This window comes from Lepeophtheirus salmonis, chromosome 5, assembly GCF_016086655.4.
Source record: "Lepeophtheirus salmonis chromosome 5, UVic_Lsal_1.4, whole genome shotgun sequence".
In the NCBI taxonomy this organism is placed as follows: domain Eukaryota; kingdom Metazoa; phylum Arthropoda; class Copepoda; order Siphonostomatoida; family Caligidae; genus Lepeophtheirus; species Lepeophtheirus salmonis.
The window spans coordinates 69,179,116-69,201,691 of record NC_052135.2 but is presented as its reverse complement, the minus strand read 5'-3'; the positions used below and the strand labels follow the sequence as shown (position 1 = coordinate 69,201,691).

Below are 22,576 nucleotides of genomic sequence, written 5' to 3'. Positions count from 1 at the left end.
ACTTTCCTCAAAGCAAGGACCTCACGTCACTTTTATTCTTTTCTTAAAGGCTAAAAAGATCTAAAAATAGGAGGAAAAAAATCAAAAAAATAATTCTAAAGCAACCACATCCTGGATGAATCCCAAATACTCCGGTGAGGGAATATTCGTCTGATATAAACCCCTGGTTGAGAGGAAAATATGGTGATTCTCCATTCTTCCAAGTGGAATAGAATGGCTGAACGTTTATATTATTTGAATTAATGATGCCATGTTCTTAATATTTATTTATATGTAACATTTATTCGTCACTTATTACCGGAACAATGCCAAGAAACGCAAAAAAGAAGAAGTGGGACGCAACTTTCAGAAGGAGTAAGATACGTGCCTTCACTCCTTCTTGTGAAGTACTAAAAAGGGTGATCCGGCGTTGCTCGAGTAAAGGAGGAAGGGATTTATCACATTGACAATGGTCAATGTTAGTTCTTCTTAAGGGCTAGACTCCCTTCGGTGCGGACTAGCATTTTAATAAATAATATATATAGTTATATCATTATTTTGTCGTGATAGACCTTAATTATCCATCTCTGGACAATAGACTAGAATAGAAGAAGACCTTTGCAAAAAGCTGTCCACTAAGAACTTTTGTTATAGGGGATTGTAAGGAACTGGTAATGCTGATAATTCTCTACATAAGTGAAGAAAAGGATAAAGGGTTCGACAGTTTATCTGACCTGATGCCTTACTCAAAGCAAGGGTTGTTGTCTCAGCTTCTTTATGCTATATAGATCGATCTGCTTAGCAAAAATATAGTTCAAGAATTTCTTATTTGTGACTAAACAGCAGTAGAAGCTAAATCCCTTTGTAATTTTTTTATATATTTTGGTTAGCTATCTTGGTGGTGGTTTATAGCTCCACTTCCTTCAGGAGCCCCTTTGAATGATCTCATACCAGTAAATAACTTGATCAGTTATATGAAGATCAATAAAACTTGTATAAATGCACCAATTAAGGCATCAATTACTGACTTTAAAACAAAGACGCAAGAGGCATGACTCAAGAAATTGTCTTCTACATCAAAGAAACAGAAAGCAAAAAAAAAAAGTTAGTATTTAAAAATTGACGCATGATCTATGTATGTATTTATATGTGTAAAGTTGTTACTAATTTAATTATAATTATAAATTTAAATTATTATATAAAGATGATAATTAATGAAAAAGAAAATAACTAAAGAAGAAAAACTATTATTATTTTCTTCTTCTTCTTTTCTGAACTAAAGTTTAATAAAATCTTTTTTACCTAACAAACAGTCTAGGCCTGATCCCATATTGCTTGATACAATCAAAGAAAGTGAAGTGACAAAAAAAAAATATATATAAACCAAGACAGTTTTTATTTATTAATGAAATATGTTACTTTTTAATATGTTTTTTATAAAACAGATATTAAAAAAGTTTTACTTCATACACGTTTAGAAATTACAATTGTGCAAATAGCTGAAATTTTGTATTTGGGTTCTACCTACCTAGACGCAGTACTAATATTAGGTTCTGCTGATCCCGATAATATTGGGCAACTTTATCACTCTAATATGCATATATAAAAAAATTACCAAATTGAAATTTGTGAAGAAAATTGGAAAAACAGTTTTGCGCTAATTTTGCAGAAAAATGTAATAAATACATTTATTGGCATTGTAAAGGGAAACCTACAAATATGTATTTTTCGTAGATACAAAAAAGGTATGGAGAATAATGTTGTCGAAAAAATAAGCACCGATAACTGGTTCATATTTGCAAATATTGCAAAAATTATGTAAAAAATGTTATGGAAAAGGAATATAATTCAATGAAATTTAGATTTAAAATTTTATGACTTAAATACATCGTTTTGTGGCATTTCCTCTTCAAAATTAAAAATTGACGTTTGATGAAGAAAAAAAAAGAGAAAAAAATTGAAAAATTATTAACAAAACGACAGTAAAACATCAATTTTTATGTGTTAAATTTATATACAAACGAATTACCAACTAAATTTCTACAAAATTTATTTTGTTTACGATTCAAATATCCCATTGGAAATCCATTGTTGTGCACCTGAAAAAAATGTGCACGGTAACTTCGTATAAGGACAATTCTTATAAAACATTTCCGTATAAGGAAATTTCGTATAAAACCATTTCGTATAAATTTATGAGAATTGGAATTGTCGTTTTGTTTCTGGTACTGTCGATATTTAAGTAGCTACTAAGAGCCCCTCAAAACACCCCGAATGTTGGGGTTGTTTTCGGGTAGCACCGGGTCCCATAAAGGGATGCAACCTACCACCCATACTTGAAAAAACAATTAAGACCCCCTCAAAACCCCCCATTGTACCTTGATTGTTTGTTGGTATTTTCGGGTACCGCCAGGTCCCAAAATGGGATGTAACTTACCGCCCATACTTGAAAAAACAATTAAAAACCCCTCATAACCTCCCAATTGTACCCCTAATGTGTGTTAGTCTTTTTGGGATCTTATTGGCTTAAAATTATAATCTGCTATGTTTTTTCTATATGTTCTGAGTACGATTGGGGGATTGTGAGGGGCTCTTAATAGTTTCTTTAAGTATTGGCGGTTGTTTACATCCCGTTTTGGGATCCGGTGGTACCCAAAAACACCACTAACATTCGGGGTACGATTAGGGTGGTTGTAAGGAAATATTATTAGTTTCTTCGAGAATCAATGGCGGGTTACATTCCGTTTTGGGACCCTACGGTAACCGGAAACAACCCCAACATTCGGAGTACAATTGGATGGGGTGTGAGGGGTTCTTAGTAGTTACTTAAGTATCGACAGTACCAGAAAATACCCCAAAATTCGGGGTATAAAATGACAATTCATAAAGTCCGTTTCCTCATAAATTGATACGAAATTTTTTTTATACGAAATGTCCTTAAATGAAATTTTGTGTACGAATTGTCCACATACGAATATGTTTTAACCGAATTTACCTATTACCCATTTCAAAACAAAAGTGAAATTTTGACTAATTTTTTTTTTTTTTACCATAACATTTTTGATTTTGAATAAATTTAGAAAACTTACTTTTTCTTATAGTTGTTTTTTGAGACGCCAATGACTATTTATAGCTACAACCTATATCTAGGATTCCTTGTGTTCCAAAAAACAATTTGTGTTCTTTGGCTATAGAATAAGCCCCCTCCCTCCCAAAAAATAATTGTCCCCCCTTCTTAAATAGATTTAAAAGAGGTTCTCATGCAATATTTAAGACACTTAAGCCCAACTGTCTGGCCACCCATAAAGGACACACACACACAAACTGTATATATATACAGATAATGTATCGATATTGTCACAATTAGAATAAACAAAACAGCCTATTTCATACAATGATAGGTGTATAATAATATTATCAAAGGGGCTGGATGAAGTGTAGGAACATTAAAGACAGCAAAATGCAAAATAGCCTCAAAATTAACAACTACTTGGATACAATCTCTTAAAATGTTTAATTTGTTTGTTAAAAATATATCCCCCGATATGAATAGCCAAATCTATTCTACCAAGATATGAAGTATTATTCTATTGTTGAGCAAAATGTAAAACATGCTAAATATTAAAAAATATATACATATATGGATTTACTAACTGTTTATCCCTGATGTTATTATTAAAAATTAATTTTAATTAAATATTTATTTCTTGTCTATTTATTCATACTCACAAAATTATAAAACAAGTTCGAAATAAATAAATAAAAAACATGCAAAATTCGAGACTTATGTATATATGAAAGATTATATCCATATTTACCTATGATTAGTGCCTCAAATAATTCCCTAAAATAAGGTATTTATGTACAAAGAAACTCCTTGTATCTTTAAATAGTTATTAAATGTATTGGTAATTTTACCTACTCCTAAGTAAAGTATCTTAAGCATGCTTGTATCAGATAGTCGAGTACATTTATTCACGAAATATATTCAAACAACGTGTTATTAAACTAAACAACTTTTAAAAACATTTAGGGCTCCAACGTTTTTAAATATAAGTAAATCCCTCCCAAGGTTGAGTACCGAGAAAGAGAAAAGTTTGAGTCGTAGTAGGTTCTCATCATCCATATTTATTATGTTAAGGCATCTTTGAGTTTGTACTTTTGACTAATATCTTTAGTGTTTTCGATCCAGGACTTGAATTTATTCATATCACATCCACGCGGGATTTTATCCTTAAATTGCAAATGCCACTCCACAAAAGTCAGATTGATTGTTGATAGAGCCCCTGTAAGTAAAAGATCTGTAAGAACTTCCAGCTCACTTCCCTCAATGTCCATCTTCATGAGCACAACTCCATCTTCGCTCTTATTTCTTTTATTGACTTGATTTAGTACAAGATCTGAGAGTCTTATCAGGTCCACACTTCTTTTATTGAGCGAGGGTTTTGACCCACTTTGACTATAATCAATTCCTCCTTTCTATGCGAAAGTGGAAACGGCAGATGAAGTCAACGAGCTCATCAATTCCAATATCATATAAGAGTAAGCTAAAATCAACCGGCTCTAAATAGAACTTAAATACAATAAGGCTACCAGGCTTTCCATGCTAAGAACCGTTTATTTATCCAAATTGAAATAAAACAACCAAAGACTATCATTGGATAGATATGCAAATGACTTGGAAATATATAAATGAGATGTACCGGGTGTAGAAAAAGTACTGAGACCTGCCTCTAAGTAGTCATTAAAATGCTCATAATTGATCAGGATGATGCTGTACATAAAAATTTTATTCATAATATTTTATTTCCCATAACAATGTTACATTAATTATGAATCTGGCCACCATCAGTCTCAATGACAGCCTCCAACTGGCTCCAAAACCCCTTGCACACATTGGCAACGTAGTCTTTTTTCCTAATCCTCCACTGCTGATTAATTAAGTTCTTCAGGTCATCAGTAATCAGATGGATGACTTTTCTGGCCTTCTTCTCAATTTGCCACAAAATGGATTAATCCAGGGGATTCAGATCTGAGCTCTAAGGGGCAAAGGTTCTCAGACTTGAAGTTCATGTTGCTACCCATCCACTCTTCTACAATATTAGCAGTTCTGTTGTAATACGTATGTGGCCTTGTTGGACTTTTTCGTGTTCTTGGGGATCTATGGGCCAACATTTTCCTTCAACACCATCAAGTAGTCGGCAGCAGGTAGCCGGTATCAAACAAGAAACCGAATTGGAGGCATTTTTTCTACATTTGAAGCCACAAACCCCAACATCGTCACAGAGGCCGGATATTTGGTCTTGGTCACTGTTCTGATATTGTTGTCAACCTTGTCAAAGCATACCACCCGATCCTTTTGCTTGTTGTAGACGGGCTCAACGGTAAAGCGTTTTTTTTATCAGAGAAAAAAATTACTCCGTAGCTGTTGTGCTTCAGATCATTCAAGAGTTGTCAACATCGCTAAAGACGGAGTTCTTTTTGACATTGGGGCAGGAGTGGCCTCTCAATTCTTCTGAGTGAACTTCCTCCATCCTTTGGGATGGCCTGGCCCACAGTCGACCCTCGCCTCTTCTTCTTCTTTGCGTAATCTGACATCTTCATCGTTGGGTTGACCTTAAAGTCCTCCATGATGTCTTCAGGCTTCACTTTGCTGGGTCTTCCACTCGTATCTTCCAAGATTTTTAGAAATCTTTTTCATGATGTTATACTGTACATCAATGTTTATATATTTCATTCAGCGCTGAAGGCAATTGCAATTAAATGCTAATATATATTATTTCCCTAAATAAATCATTCCATGAAACTCACGCCCTTGATGTTGTATCTTGAAGCTACATATTACCTTTACACAATATATAGTAGGTAAAGATATACACAGAGAAGAGTTATTATTTTGTGAAAAGTTCAATAAAAAATAACTGTATCAATATCTAGGTGTACTCCTAGGTTGCCTCCTAATAGCGTTATACTTTGAAACAAAAAAAAGGTACGTTTGGTTTTAATATAAGTGGCGTGTACGTACAGGGTAGGGCATCAAAACGTGGACTCGAGAGATGGATTTAGAAATATGTACATCAATAATATTGTATTTTCAAAAATAGGGAAAAATAATATTAACAAAGCATGTAGACAAGGTTTTTGCAAAACTGTTTTCACTCAATATGGTCACCTTCTTAATCAATCATAGCCTTTACACATCCCGTGAAGGCTATGTAGGAGTTGATGACAAAATCCTCTGACAAGTTGTCCCATGCTGCCACAATGGAGGACTTCAGTGAGTCCACATTTGGGTGTGAGGTCCTCTTGGTTTCCTTCTCTAAAGTGTCCCGTAGTCAAGTAGGTTCAAATCTGGTGAGGAAGGGGGCCATATCTCTTTGGATCAGAATCAGCCATGTTATCTGCACATAACTTTTGGCACTTGGCAGACGTGGGAGAGGGGGTCCCGTCCTGATTCCACACGTAGTTACCCTCTGGAGTAGTTGGTCTTCAACCATGGCAAGATGATGTACCTAAGCACCGTATAGTAGGCCTCCTGCCCTATATTCTTTTCTGCCTTGAAACAAAACAGAAGAATATTCTTTCCATCAGAGGCAACAACGCCGAGGACCATTTTTTGGTATGGATATTTGGTATGGTAAATTCATGGGACCTGTTCTTTTGTTTCCGCGAGCCAGCCGTCGTTCCGGCGGTTGTGGAATTGATCGACAGTAAAATCTTCTTGTCCGAGAAAATTTTTACAATCGACCAATTTGCCTTGATCCATATGAGGATTTTCTTGCACCTCTTGGCCCTCCTGGCTTTCATGCCTTCTGTCAGAAGGTGTTTTGGCGTCTTTGTGAAGGAAACTAATCCCAAGTTGTGTTCATAGCCCTCCTGATAGTCTTAGGAGCCACAGAGAAGTCGTTGACGAGGTGATTCATTAACATAGTGGGATCCTCCTTTATATTCTTCTCCAAAATTAGCAAGAACTTTGTATCCCTCTTTAAATTATGCCGTCCACTTCCTGACATCCTGGAAAGGTCTTCTCCATTTTTTTTTTTTCATATTGGCCAACTTAAAACCAGGCTCCTAGAACACTTAAAAATGTCCGTAATCTTCATCACATCAACTCCAGCATCTAGGAGATCTGTTATGTGCTACCTTTTTGCTTGTAGCTCCCTAATGATGATGAAATGTCCAAATGATTAGTATAGTTTGTTTATGTAAAAAGGACGACGGAAACAGAATATAAAAAAATAATCACAGAACCTTTTCATTGTCATACGAAAATAAACCTTAAATAACAGTCCACGTTTTGCTGCCCTACCCTGTACTTACAGTGGAGAAAATAAATATTTGATCTCTTGCCGATTTTGTACGTTTTCCCACTGATAAATATTTTCTATTAGAGTGAGGTCCAGAGACTAATTAGGCCACTTCATAACCTTAATGCGCTTCTTCTTAAGGTACTCCTTTTTTAACATGTTTTAGATCATTGTCGTACTGGAAGACCCATAACACGACCCATTTCCAGTGGACTACACAGAGGAAAGGAGGTTGTTGCCGAAGATTTCCCTGTACAGACCCCTTGGGTGATTGCTCTGTGGGGAGTGAAGCATTTCAACGACTGTGAAAGTACATAAAAAAACCGAGAAAAACTTAATAAACATAATACAAGTAGTCGATAATTATCGTGATGGTTTAGCAAACCAGCAAAAATTCAATCGGATAATGAAAGATGGTATCTAACTTTAAGTGATTGAAAGAAAATAGAAATGATTCAGATTTGTTAAAAAATACATCTATTGCTTATGTTACGCAATAACACAAAAATAATCCTAAATGTTTTATCCAAATACGTCAAAACAAGATATCATTTAATCCTCGGCAAATTTTATAGAGTTGTTCTTAAGGTTAAGTCTCAAGATCAGAACAAACTTACATCCCGTAACTGTTTGAAGAAAAAACAGGGCAGAGCGATCGCCCTAATGGCCAGGTCAATCCTTCCTTGGATGCAGTAAAGTTATCATAAAGTATATCATATTTGGAATATTTCTAAGCTATTGGTTTTGGAAATGGACCTGTTGGAAAGTTGATATGGAAAAATGTAAGAAATATGTCAAATATGATATATAAAAACATTCTTTCATATTTTAAAACAAGGAATTACAAAATCTCAAATGTTAAAATAAACCTACGATTGAAATTATACCCTGTTATTTTCTTTCTAATTGGCGACACCTAGGGACCAGTAGCCGTAAGTCTAATTTCATAGGTGCATACCCAGTACATCCGTTGCCACCTGTAAACCATCATTCCCGCTAAGGGCGACTACATTAATGACTAGGAATGCTCAAACACGCATCTATTTATTGTATAATTTTGTTGAAATTATATTTTTGATAAAAAAATTATATCTTGTTGAAGTTCTTTTGTTGAAAGTGGTCATATTTTAATGGACCCCTCAGTTGACCATTAATCTTCTCAGGCAAATATGCGCATTGCACATTTTGCTACATGGTTTATGGCTTTGGCCAAGAAAATATATCTATAGTATTGCATTGGAAGGGAGGTGGGATTTCTTATAGACGGTAATCTTCCATTGAATTTCTCAATGAGTAGATCAATAAACTACATGTAAAAAAAAATGGGATTCTTTGATAGAAATTTCAATCCATTTTCTCAGATTAAACAGGTTTTGTAGCAATTATTTGAGTGGTATAATTACCGTTTTTGAGTACAAATGCTTACAAAAACGGACCTTTTCAACCCTCTTGGGGCATATGTTTTTAGATGACAATCAGTAGATTTGATATTGGCATTGAACTATTTCATAAAAATTGAGATTTATGACTTTCACAAGTTGTTTTTTTAATAATATAAGTATATGACATGATATGGTTAACAAATGACCTTCTGAACTTATATGATGTCAATGAACTAATTTCTCAATTTTTAACCCTTTTTAGCGGGCCTACTTGAGCCTCCACTTCCAGTATTATATGAATAATGGGTACAGTTGTAAACTATAAGCCCTACGGATATGGAAAAATAAACGAAACTGTAAAAAGTAGATGGTAGAGAGCTGCTTAATTGCCACAATATTTTATTAGATAAGCTCAAAGAAGCTAAGAGGGGAAGGAACTGAAAACAAATCCCCTCCATATTTTGGAGAGCCACACACAGGAATGACTCCGATGACGATCCTCAATCCTACTCCGACACTTATAAGGATAACAAATCTTTAACGGTACACTCAGTCTTTCATGAGCACAAATGGTAACAAAAAAACGAAAAAAAAAAATCACATGCAATAAAATGCTTATAATTTACAATTGTATATATATATGTTTGCGAATTTGTTTGAAGGGAATGAGTAGACAGACAATTCATTCCGTAGGCTACTTGTGATGGACGACAATAAATAATAGACAATACTGATAAAAGCGAATCAAATTAAAAGAGAACCAACGTGTATTATTACTCTTTCGTTCTTTAAACTCAACCCTTATCTCAACATTTCTCCCAACTCTAATTATAATAATTGCTTAAAAGTACATATCTACTTTTTCATGATGTGCACTAATCCCAATGGGTTTATTCTTTGTTACTATTCTGATTTAAAAGTACAATAAATAGGTATAAATGCATTGGAGGAGAAAATAAAGATTGATTTTTTTTTTGCTCCAATTCACCATTCAGGAAGGCTCTCGGGTATTATTTTGTATCCCTGGATTTGAACGAATTTTCCTTGTATTATTTGTACTCTGAATCAACATTGAATGACTCAGTTCCTTCATTGAGTCGGCCATTTTGGAGAATTCCATCCATTTTGTACTTTGTGCATTGGTCAAAGCTTCAACACGGTCCTCCATTTCCTTAATTAAATACTCACTTTCTGCAAGTTGAGAAAAAACAGTCTTGACTTCCTTTCTAGAGACCAACAGCTACCATAGGAATATAAAGAGTAATCATATTATTATTTACTTACTATTGTATATTTATACTAAAACTTGATCAATATTGACTTTTGGGGACCGACTACGATTAAATTATTCATACCTAATTTCAAGGTCTAATAGGTCCCCAGGCTCCTCATACTGTTTTTAAAAGTGAAAGTACTCATACACATAATTTAAAAAAGCAAATATTTCTTTTACTCCTCTATGTTGGACGACCAACCGTTCTCATTTGCCTGGACATGTTCTTTTTTTTCATTCTTTCAAGAGCGTCAGGTGTACTTTTTATACATTCTTTCAAGAGCGACCGTCCGAAGTACTTTTTTATTATAAGTTTATGAAGTATCCGTTGTTTTATGGGTTAAGTCGATTTTCAGGATGCAAAAATAGGACTTGTCTGGGGAAAAGAGAACAGTTGGTCTCCATAATTTAATATACAATATAATTTTCTGTAAAAAATATATATTAGCAGACAATTTAAAGATAAAAAAAATATATAATTTTATCTTAAATTTTAATAACTTCCAAATATTTACCTTATCCCTCTAAAAACCAACATATATTAAGCTACATACTTTTACTTTTTTTTTGGATATAAGTATAATGACAACTTAGCTATATAATAAAAGTACATTATCAAAAGTAGGGCCCCTATCACCTATTACGCGGCCCTTGGTCTGGGCGTTAGAAAAAAAAACAATAATGTTACTACCTATATTGACATAACTGGTGTAAGTCGTCTATCATATTTTGATATATATTTCAAACTTTTATTTCTATTAGAATAAAAATTATTTTAGCTAACCAAAAGAATATTTTGTTATATTCATTATTCAAGTACATTTTATTTAAAAACTATTTCTAATTTCTTAACTAAGTGACGTAATAAGAATACTGGTTTTTTTTTACTACCAATACCTTTTTATAATTTAGGGGTTAAAAATTGATAACTGATTCTTTGTTGAATTTGTTTCCTTACAATTAATCTATGAGATCCCCGTGAATAAATAGGAACAAATGCCCAATCAGGGCTATTTTTGCAGCCGTATCTACCCATAATTTTCTTCATCATCGTACTTTTTATTTATTTTTATTTTTTGACAGTTAATGTAACAATTTATTTTAATCCTATCACACAGATTTGGTTTATTTTTACACAAATTGTTTAAAGGAATAGGAGTAGATTGGACTCTATGCAAAATTTCAAGTCAATATCCTTATTAACAACAGAGATATGGGCGTTTAAAGATTGAAAAGTTTGAGTCCAGGATCAGAGTAAAAATCCCTTTTTGAAGACAAATTCTAGCCTTAAACCACTATGAAGTCCTTATTTTTAAGGTAGAATCTTCAAACTTGGAATACTTGAATATTATTAATTAAAAAATGAGTAATTGAAATTTACAATATTGAATATTGTTAGTAAATTTTTTGATTATTCTTGAAGTATGCAGTAAATAAAAATGCTTGATATCACTTTTGAAATGTTAAATTTTGCAATATTTCCTTATATTTAATCAAACATATTATGAATAATTGAAATTTCAAGCTATCCAAAAATATAGGTCTGATTTAATGTATATGAAAGAGGGTAATAATCTTACAGACTTTCAAAAAATTATAATTACTACACTTAATCATGGGAACATTTTTCATTAATATACCCAATAAAATAAAACTTAAAAGATCAAAATCAAAAAGAGATTAATAAGAGTGTAGTCTCGAACCAATTTAGATTAGAAATATATCAATACAAGACAAAATATTGTTAATTTCGTTTTTTGGATTACTTATTAATCTACAACTATCTAAAATAACCCTATTTTTAATTTATACATACTTCATTTTGAAGAGAGTTAATTTTATCTTGATCAAGAAGACTTTGTTTTCTAAATTTGTTAGTGGACTCATTAGCAAAGGAAAGGCTTCCCTCCAACTCTGATATTCGATGACTAAGAGTTGTAACCCGCAGCTCCAAAGTCGTATTCTCTTGAGACTCCTTACTTAACTACAAATCCATGGATACGAATTATGATAAACTAAGGTACGTATAAATAACTTTAGATACCTTATCATTAACGGATTTGAATCTCTCTTTTTCACGTTGAAGTTGATCCCCTAGGGATGCCACACGATCCCTCAACTGCCTTTCTTTCTCCTTCAAAACTGCCATTTCCTGTGAATCTAACAAACATTTGGAATCTCGAGAGTCCCGAAGACGTACTTCAGACTCCAATTTGGATTTTAGTTCTGCTAACTTGGCTGCAAGTTCTGCATTTTCCGCTATGAGAACTGTACATTGTTCTTCTTGTTTGGCTCTGAGTTGGATTTTTGAGTCTTCTTCTAATTCCTTGACTTTGAGTTCTCGTGATAATTTACTGTTTTCATTTTTGAGGGATCTGAAAAATGAAATATGAGGTGAATATAAAATAAACTATTGATGCCATGTTGACCATCTTGGGGAAGTTGGATCTCAAAATCGGATTCACAATTTAATAGGACATAAGTATTTACTCTCTATCAATAATATATCTTCTGAACGTATGGTTTTAGTACATATATATAGAGTTTTGAAAGTCATATCAGATAGTCCACGTCCCCAATGATGAATTAAAAAAACTTAGATATTTTAATAACCAATCATATTTTATAGTTGTGGATAATTAATCGATTTAAATAATTAGTAATTGGGGATTCCGTAAAGATCTTAAAATGTTGGTTGTCCAGAATAAATCTGGTTCCAATAATACTTTTTGAAAAAATTGCAGGAATTTAAAATGATAATAATTGACTGTATTTTCAAATGAACTTGAAAATCTGGCCTTTATAAATGAAACCACGACAATCCTGCTACTATGAACTTATAATGACACACCCTGTATTTGCAAAAATCAATATATATTTGTCTCCAATAATCCTACCTTTCCCGCCCTTAATCAATACAAAGCCAAATTAATTGTAAGAATGTAGATCATTTAATGGGGAACTTTAGTACCTACATAATAGCTCTCCATTAGTCTAATAATGCGTCTGCAGGGGGGTGGGCTGGAGGGGCTGAACCCCCTTTCCCAATGTGAGGAATTTTTGTCTTTTTACTAGAAAATGTAATTTAACTTTTTTTTAATTTAAAAAATTTTTATTAAATTTCTCAATTTAATTTTCTGTGAATGGCTATGGATTTTTGAAATTTTTCTCTAAGAATTTTAGTACTTAAAATTTTTCTCCAAGAATTTTAGTATTTGAATTTTTTTTTCTCAAAAAAATAATTTTTTGAGAATATAATGGATTTTTTAAATTTTTTCACTAAAAATTTATTTTTTTGTGGATAGCTGAGGATTTTTTAAATTTTTTGAGAATAACTTTTCATGTTGCAGGGGCGTTTGCAGGATTAAATTTTAAGGGGAGTTTGGTTTTTGGAATCTTCTTAAAAACATTTCAAAAATTCACAGGTACACACAAAAAATTAATTCTTAGAAAACAAATTTAAAAAATCCTATAGTTATTCTCAAAAATTAAATTTATTAGAAAAAAATTTCGAAACTTCACAACTACTTACAAAAGATTAATTTTTTAGTAAAAAAATATTTGTTTTTGACTGGCTGAAGATTTAATTTTTGAAAATAACAATTGGTGTTTTTAAAAAATTTTACTAAAAATTTATGTGGCTATGATTTTTTGAATTTTTATTTTAAAGGTTTCAAAAACCAAGCCCCACTCAAAATATAATCCTGCAGACACCCCTATAACATGGATGGTGAAATGGGTATATTTCAACTCAACTATGAACATTTTCTCATGAAAATCTTTGGCATTTTGATCAATCTTTATATATAGGTCAATTTTTTTTATCAATTAACATTTTGAATACTTTCTCAATTCGTATAAGTTATTTATTTTTAGGTTTATTTTGATTTAATTTCATCTCTAGTACAATGAAAAAACTTTTTCACATCATTCAATTTATTCTGTTCCCTTTATCATTTTCTCAAAGGATTTTATCATTAAAGATATTTCGTAACACTAATAACTCCATGAATATCTAAATAACCATGGATTACATAAGAGAAAATATTTTTCTACCTGCTAAAGATTAGTTGGTTCCTTATATAACTTAATCTACTTACAACCTTGCATTTTCTATAAAAGGATATGTTAATATACTCATTTTAAGAGTTGTTTTATTTTAAAGTTTACTAAACTTTAAGCTTCATTTTGTGAGAAAATGCCATATTGTTGTATTGCCTCCGCATGGGGAACAGGTCATTCAAGCCATGAAAAAACTAGTTTCTATCGAATCTCAAGGATAGATAAATTGATAAAGGCTATCAAAAAAGTTATGGGGGTTTATACTTACCCTTCAAATAACAAAACCTCGAAATAAGAATTCCCTAAAATATGTAATAGAGGGGAAGTGACCTCTATGCATCATCAGAAATGTTATATTTAACAGGAATTTCTATAAAGACATTTGGGAAAATCATATCCCCTGAAAGTAATAATGAATTAGTCATTTGCAGCGGTCAATACTCAACAAATGGAGGTGGAAGACTTAATAAGTATAATATCAAAGAAGAATGCATATTTGGTCATAGTTTCCGTTACAAAGCAAACAAAATATTGGCAAAATGAGGTATGTATTGCAGATAAATTTTGTTACGGGAAAGAGGGATTACAGTCGCAAAGAAATAAGCTGAAAAACTACTATAATAAAGATCGCACTACTGATAAAAGAAAAATGTATATATCCATTTTGGGGGGGGATCTTGGTTTTTGGGATTTTTTAAAAAAAATTTTTGGGAAAAAAAAAAGAAAAATTTAAATTTTTTGGAAAAAAAAAGAAAAATTTAAATTTTTGGAAAAAAAAAACAACTTAAGAAGTCCCCCCCCCCAATTTTGGAAATTTTTGTTTCATACTTAAATGTTTTTTTTTGGTCATGATGAAAATATTTTACACGAAAAATGGGGCAAATTTAAAAAAAAAATTATTTTCAAAAAATGTAATATTTGACATTGTATTTTATGTCAAATCTAAACTATTATAAATAGCTTGGATTTTTTAATTTTTTTTCTAAAAATGTTATATTACAAATATAATTTTTCTTAGATAATACAAATTTTTCATGCTGACCAAAAGAGATTCTAGTAAAAAGATTTTTTTTTTCCTGAATATTTAATTTTGAACTTTTTTTTTTTTAAATTAATTTTTTTCCAAAAAATTTCAATCTTTTTTTCTAATTTTTTCAAAAAAATCCACAAACTAAGCCTTTCCTTCATAAAAAAAATATAATCCTGCAGATCCCCCTCAATAATAAAGCAAAAATTTATATTCCCACATGAGTGAAAAATAAAAGGAGGGATTTGATGAAAAAAGGCAATGAAGAATCATCGTCTTTTTTTAGTCTATTCCTTCATTAAGAAAAGGAATGAAATATACTACAAGTGTAAGAGGCGTCATGTATATCTATCAAGAATGTTTTTTCTTATCTCTATTTCTGATTCGTATAAAATTCTATAAATAAAATTCTTCATCTCTTGCGGAGTTTATTGTTATATCACGTCTTTTAACTAAAATTCATCTAATGTAATTTAATTCAAGTCAACGTTTCGGACAAGGAGATGTATTTTTCTTTAGATTTAACTAGAAACATAAACTATTAATTAAAACCATAGTATCTGAATAATAACTATACTCTAAAAAATTATAAAAGTTAATTTAAAAAAAAAATACATCATTCTAATCATCTATCAAGTATTCTATATTTTTTTATCGAGGTTACGTGAATCCTGAATATATTCATATGTATAGTTTTTTTTTACTTTTTATTTCAACCATTTTGCCTGCTCTGTCGTTTTCAGTCTCTATACGAAAAACATGCTACGTATTCTATTCTAGAATGTACATATTATACGAAGATGTTATTTAAAATTGTAATACGTATCCTATTACACAAGTTTTGTGATATTTGCATTGGGATTGACGAATCTCAAAAAAAAAAAAAAAAAAAAAAGCTACTTTTGGATTGTTACAGTTTACAAAAATACTCATATATCATTATTAATTGATCCCAATCAAAGAGTTCTTATTTCAGATGTATCGGCATTATCCTTTGCTGACTATTACCCCATTGCTTCTTCCATCATATGAACTGAACTTTGAAGAAATTTTTCCTCCAACTCATGAAATTGTGCATCTCTCATAGCCAGATTTGTCTTGGTTGAATTAAGTTCGTTTCTTAGGGATTTCAACTCCTCTTCCTTGGATTCAAGCTGATTCATGAATAAAAAAAGTAGAGATAAATCAGAACACATTTCAGGGGTGTCCGCAGGGCGTGGGCTGGAGGGGCTATATAGTATTTTTAATTCTTAAAAAAAGTTTAATATTTGAAATTTAATTTTTGAAATTTTTTGTGAATAGTTTTGGATTTTTGAAATTTTTTCCATATAATTTAATTGTTTGTGAATAGTTTTGGATTTTTGAAATTTTTTTCCATATAATTTAATTGTTTGTGAATAGGTGTGATTTTTTGAATTTTTTTTCTAAAGCATTTAATACTTTAAATTTAATTTTCCAAATTTTTACGAACAAAAATTGATTTTTGAAATTTTTTGTGAATAGATGTGATTTTCAAAGTTTTTTATAAAAATATTTTTTCAAAATTTAATTTTGCGTGAATAGGTGTGATTTTTTGAAATTTTTTCTAAAATATTTGACATTTGAAATTAAATTTTTCAAATTTTTATGAACAAAAATTGATTTTTGAAATTTTTTGTGAATAGGTGTGATTTTCAAAGTTTTTTTCTAAAATATTTATAACTAAAAATTTAATATTTGAAATTTTTTGCGTATAGTTATGGATTTTTGAAAAATTTTTCCATATAATTTAATTGTTTGTGAATAGGTGTGATTTATTGAAATTTTTTTCTAAAAAATTTAATACTTGAAATTTAATTTTCCAAGTTTTTTTTGAATACCTATGGATTTTTGAAATTTTTTCCAAAAAATTTAATATTTACATATTTTTTCCTATAAAACTAATTTTTTGTGTATAGCTGTGGATTTTTTTCAAAAATATAAATCCAAATCCTCAGTTCCCCCTCCCCCCACCCAAATATAATCCTGCGGACGCTCTTGCATTTAGGTAGATACTAGTGTTGGGCTGGGTTTGAAAATTATAGATCGGACTGAGACCGGTTATAATTTTTAGTAGACTGAACTAATTCCATTTACATAAGAAGTTTTACCTGCACCGAGCTCAAAGAAGAAATTGCTCTGGATCGCTCTCATTTAAAATTCATCCTAAACTGATTGTTGATGACGTCATGAGTGTGTGAGTATTTTATATTACCCCAAATAAAATTAGAGGGTTTTTTTAAAAGAAAATATAAATTCTATTTATCTCAAACGGCCTTTTTTGATCAACGTTATGCAGATTTAATTGAAGGACGGTTTTTATAGAAAATAATATTTATTTAAATGACCTTTTTCTACGAAAGGTCAATCATTTATTACGTCCTTTTCTTATAAAATACAGAAAGAAATCCCCTTCTGTCACTGATTGGAACTCGATCTGATACGTAGATTTAAGTTTTTTTAAATGGTAAATCAATTTTTTCGATCAACCTCCATATTCTAACTTTTTTCAATTTTTCTAAGATATTTAATACTTACAATATATATTAATGAGATTATATAAATTTACTTGTCAACATAAGCTCATAGTTTACTCGTAGTAAAAAAATAAAGAGATTTAAAAAAAAGAAATTCTATATGGTTACTAATTATATTTGATGCTATAAGTCCTAAAACGGACCCAGTTCAATAATATGGAGTTTATAGCAAGCGGCTCCAGTTTAGACCCAACAGAAATGAAATCCATTAATACCAATAAGCTCTTTTTGAAAAGATGCAAATAGTTCGGTCCAATAAAAATTAAAACGATCTTAGATTTACAAACCGGAACCCAACATTAATAGATAGGCCAATAATACTCACATTCTCAGATGTTTCTTCAAGGGATTTGCTTAAATCTTTTTGCTCTATCTTTAGTTTATTGGACTCTTCTTGAATTTCTTTTAGGCCTTTCTCCAGAATAGTCGAGTCGTTCCTTTGCATTTCTATTTTCCCAGTCAAATCCGATATTTCTTGAAAAAATCTATTTTTTTCATCGTCATGATGAGACTCCATTTGCGAAATCCTTTCCTGAATCCGGTTCTTTTCCTTATTCAAGGCCTCAATTTTAAGTGAAACATCACGAGACAAAGCATTGGATCGGTTTGATTCCATGATTTGAAGAGAAGGAGGAGATTCGTGAGGTTCCTTGCTTTGAGTCTTTTCCTCCATATTTTCTTCTGTCTTGAAGGATGGCTTTCGGGCTACGATGTCTTGCTTAGATCGGGAATGATACTGATCATGATGGTTCTTCAAATATGCAACCTCAAGTTCCAGGAGTTTAATCTGTTGAAGAAGACTTGTGACGTAGTTATTGTGGTCATCGTCGATTTGATCACTCGAGAAATGAGAGGACGAATCCCTGTATTTTCTCTTTCTTTGATGATCTTCATCCTCGACAATCTCGTTTCTCCTGTGATAAGATCAAACGTGCTTTTAAGGAATTAAGAATTTATTGATCTAAAATTTAAAGAGATAATTATTAAACTAATTGCTGAAAAATATTAGGTATAACATAGGGTGACCTACCAACGTACGATTTCTCTCAGGCCTTGCCCGCTTTTTATGTTTAGTCCAAGGAACAGAATTCGCACGAAAAAGGGGGTCTCTTACTTACCATCATCTCCCCACCCCCTATTTAACTTAGATTTGTTTAAAAAACAGGATGTTTACTTCAGCCCTTTTATGAGACTTAAGGTCGGTTCAATGATGGGCGTAAAGATGTTTTGATTTAAAAAAAAATAAGTTTCAAGATATCTTTATTTATAAATTTGTTTATTTAAAAAAATATTAACATTCCTTCCCCTCAAAAATAACTAATCGGGACGTGTCCTCATATTTGGAAATTAAAATATGGTTACCTTGACCAGGACTACTATTTTAAGCATAAGTATTTTTACAAATTTCCAATTGATATTTAGGTCTGGAAATTTTCCATTGGGGCTTTCATGTTATTTAACTATGTTTTATACTCCTGGTCCCTTGTCTCCAACTACAACACTCAAAATGTTTAAATTCTGACAACTAGTCGCTGATTGAGTAACCTTGATTTAAACCAGTGATGACCAACCTTATTGCAGAGCCCTCAGGATTAATTTAAAAAAAAAATATCTTCCTATATACCGGGTGTCCCGAAAGTCCTGACTGATTTCTAACTTCCAACTTCATTAAGATCTACAAGGACTAAAAGTAGAGATACAGAGAAATGTTTTTAATAAAAAAACTTTGCTTGGTTATAATCTAGCAAAGTTATTTTTAACAATTTGGCATTTAGGTTCCATAACAGCCACAACACGGGCACGGAAGGAGGAGCAGGTGTTCTTGATGTAGGTGGGGTCCATCTTGGCCCAGGCCTTGGTGATACTGGCCTTGAGAGCTTTGGTACTGCTGTGGCGTTTTTTGCAAGCCTGCCTCTCAATGTACGCCCAGATGCTGAAATCCAAGGGGTTCAGGTCGGGGGAGGAGGGGGCCAGAAGTCCTTAGGCCAGAATTCCACATTCTCCTTCAACCACTCCTGGGTGTTCTTGGCTGTGTGTGCAGGTGCCCCATCCTGCTGGAAACACACCCTCTTGCCAGGATACTCCTTCCTGATCCATGGGACCACCTTGGTCTTGAGCACCTTGATGTAGTCCTCCGAGGTGAGCCTGTAGCCCTCTCGGAAGAAGACTGGAGGCATGGCTTTACCATCTGAGCCAACAACTCCAAGCATCATGATGAAAAATGAGAATTCTGTCCCCATTGCTTTTCATGTTGTTCAAAATCTTCTTGTATCGGATGTACCTGGCCTCCATATAGGTCATGGACAACATGTGACGGGTGGTGCGGACCAAGGACTTGCCCCCAATGTCCTTGACAATGTTGGCAGCAGTAGTCTTACCCATGTTGTTTTTCTTGGCAATTGTTCTGATGCTCAGAAGAGGGTTTATCTTGATCTGGGCCATGATCTTCTTCTTAGTGGCCTTGGTGGTCTTTAAGATAGGTCTCCTACTTCGAGGCTTGTCTTCAAGGCCTTCCCCCTTGTCCAACCTTCTCTTGATCCTGCCTATGGTGCTGGCAGACATGCTGGTGGCCTCAGAGATCTCCTTGTGGCTAATTCCTGCACGAAGCAGAGCAGCTACTTCATGTCTTTTAGCCTCCATGTCAAAAACAATTATGAATTTCGAAATGTTATTGAACCAAAACTTAATCTGGAAACAGTCTTTAAATTTTATTACGCAACATTTACGTAAAAAGTCTCTGACACCTCGAAAAAAGCCATTGAAGGTACCGGTCAAAACTTTCGGGACACCCGGTATTGTCAGATGGAGTTGTTCTGATTAAATATAACTAAGCATTATATTGTTACAACTCATCCATCTAACCTCGGAGGAATTATCTTTCACGTCCATATACATTAATTGAACATTGAGTTTGAGTAAATATTTTTAACACATTGTTCACTGAGGTACGAACCGAATATTTTTGGTTGGGAGGGAGAAAAAGCAGCGATTTTTTACCCGATATTTGTAACTTGTATTCATTTTGTAAAAAAAAAGTTCATGATCTGTTTTTGTTTTGTTTTAGTACATACTTTTTTTCGTGACCTTTATAATCTTGCGGAGCTCTGAACAATACATTGCAAAGTGCCGGTTGGGAATCACTTCTCTATGTGAGCCATTACTGGCTTTTTCTTTATGTTTTCACGATAATTCATCATTTTGGAAGTTTTGGAAATATTTTATTTCTAACAAAAATAATATTTTGATATAAGAATGTGGTATACGTTCATGCTGAGTCGAAAATTATACTTTTTGATTTTAGTGCAGCATGAAAGTTAGTTTTTAATAACCTTACTCACGTGTGATGCCTTGAAATTGGAACCAATTGTAAACTCCCACAATGAGTACAAGGTCCATTACTAACATTTAAATCTGCAAATAAAATGTAACTAAGAGAATAATAATATATCATTTGGAAAAAGAAAAACATTAATTTTATTACAGTTGTGCCCAGATGACTTCAACTCAAAACGTGATTCCAGACATTTAAAAAAATGGTTTCATAACCATTAAACATTAGTTATTAAAATATACATATTTATCTTCAAATAATTACAACACGAAAAAGCTTTTAATCTAAAAAAAAAAAAATAGCGAAGGAGATTATTATCAAAGATGAAAATCCTGGGGAAAAAATAAGGTAAACGCAAATAGCACGTCCATGATCATTTAGAAAAATATGTAGTAATATTATTGGAGTGGCATATAAACTGTTGATTTCTAAGTTTGAATAAGAATACGCCATACACCTGCTAACTTTTTCTTAATATTAGCTTAATAATATTATAACTCCTTGATTAATACTCAAATAATATATTAATGCTCAATTGTTTGTAAAGTATAGACTATAAAGTAATTCATGGGGATTTGACGTGGTGATCTTAACTTCGAAGCATTTGTATATATGGATCCGCATCCAACCATCCTTCCCCCTACCTAGCATCTCGTATTTATCCATTTGGAGGATATTCAATCCACAAGACTTTTCTCTTCGACTTCACGTTCTGTTAAAGAGATTTAATGGCCTCTTTGTGCGTCACTTGGTGGATCTCGTCTTCTTTAATGCAAGGATCCTTCATTTTGCAGATATCCATTCCCATACAGGTCTGGGACCTCGTCAATCATTGTCTTTATGCTCAAGAATACATACATTCCTCCAAATCTTCTACGGAATCGCTGTATTCTTCTATTATAAGAACGAAGGATTTCTATATAAAGACAAAATAATCGAAGGAAATACCCAGTGAGAAACAGAGAGAGTTATCATCCTCTATCCACAGCTTCTTATTCGTTGCAACTCTTTAGGGCATTTGACTTTACCAGAATGTTGCCATCAACAAGTTCCGAAAGTGTACCTTCTAATATCCAATATTAAAAAAATATTATTATGTTGAACAAAGTATAGGAATTCATTAATGGTCTTATTGCAAATAACATTAATATTATATTCGTTAGTGTAAAGAGAGGTTCTTTTAAACGTTCGTAATGTTCTCCGGCCTCTGTCTATCTCCCGGTGTCAATACAGAGACACTGATACTGACAGCATCGGCGTAGCGTCCCATTCAACTATTCATCGTCTCATCAGTGAAGAACTACTATACCACAGCTATGCACGTAAACAGGTAGAGCTTCCTACCCCTTTAAACAGGGAGAAAAGGGTCACCCAAACCTAGACTTTCATCAAGCTAAAAACAGAAGCTTCCCGTGAAAGATCTCGTCTTAATCTGCTCAGTTGAGAAAAAATTCTATCAAACTCAGAAGCATAACTCGAACAACAGCCCGTATGATCAGGAAGGCTAATCATTCATAGCAAGTTATGATTCCAGGCGTTATGCCACTCTTCATCTTTAAGGAGGGCCTGCAGTTCAATGCCAAGATCTAAATCAGTATTCTATGCACCAAAGTCTTCCTATGGAATCGCAGCTTCATGAAAAACTATTATTAGATCTGGC

At 32.5% G+C, this 22,576-nt stretch overlaps 1 protein-coding gene across 1 annotated transcript; it reads right to left on the bottom strand.

The window, feature by feature from the left end:
- Window positions 1–9,527: 9,527 nt before the first annotated feature.
- On the bottom strand, window positions 9,528–21,036 carry LOC121117613 (uncharacterized). The gene is made up of 6 exons (XM_040712056.2): window positions 20,924–21,036; window positions 17,911–18,499; window positions 16,039–16,184; window positions 11,986–12,316; window positions 11,758–11,925; window positions 9,528–9,908 (listed from the first exon to the last, which is right to left on the bottom strand). Exons 1-6 carry the CDS (start codon window positions 21,034–21,036, stop codon window positions 9,660–9,662), a joined length of 1,596 nt encoding a protein of 531 aa, XP_040567990.2. The 3' UTR covers window positions 9,528–9,659.
- Between the last annotated feature and the right edge of the window lie 1,540 nt (window positions 21,037–22,576).

What these genes read in the sequence shown, in the direction of transcription:
- LOC121117613 (XM_040712056.2), bottom strand. Translation starts at nt 21,036, where the DNA reads ATGATATATTATTATTCTCTTAGTTACATTTTATTTGCAGATTTAAAT. An exon ending in CCAATTTCAAGGCATCACAC is followed by an intron (nt 18,500 to 20,923) that starts GTGAGTAAGGTT and finishes ATCTTATCACAG; the next exon opens with GAGAAACGAGATTGTCGAGG. An exon ending in TTGAAGAAACATCTGAGAAT is followed by an intron (nt 16,185 to 17,910) that starts GTGAGTATTATT and finishes TTCATGAATCAG; the next exon opens with CTTGAATCCAAGGAAGAGGA.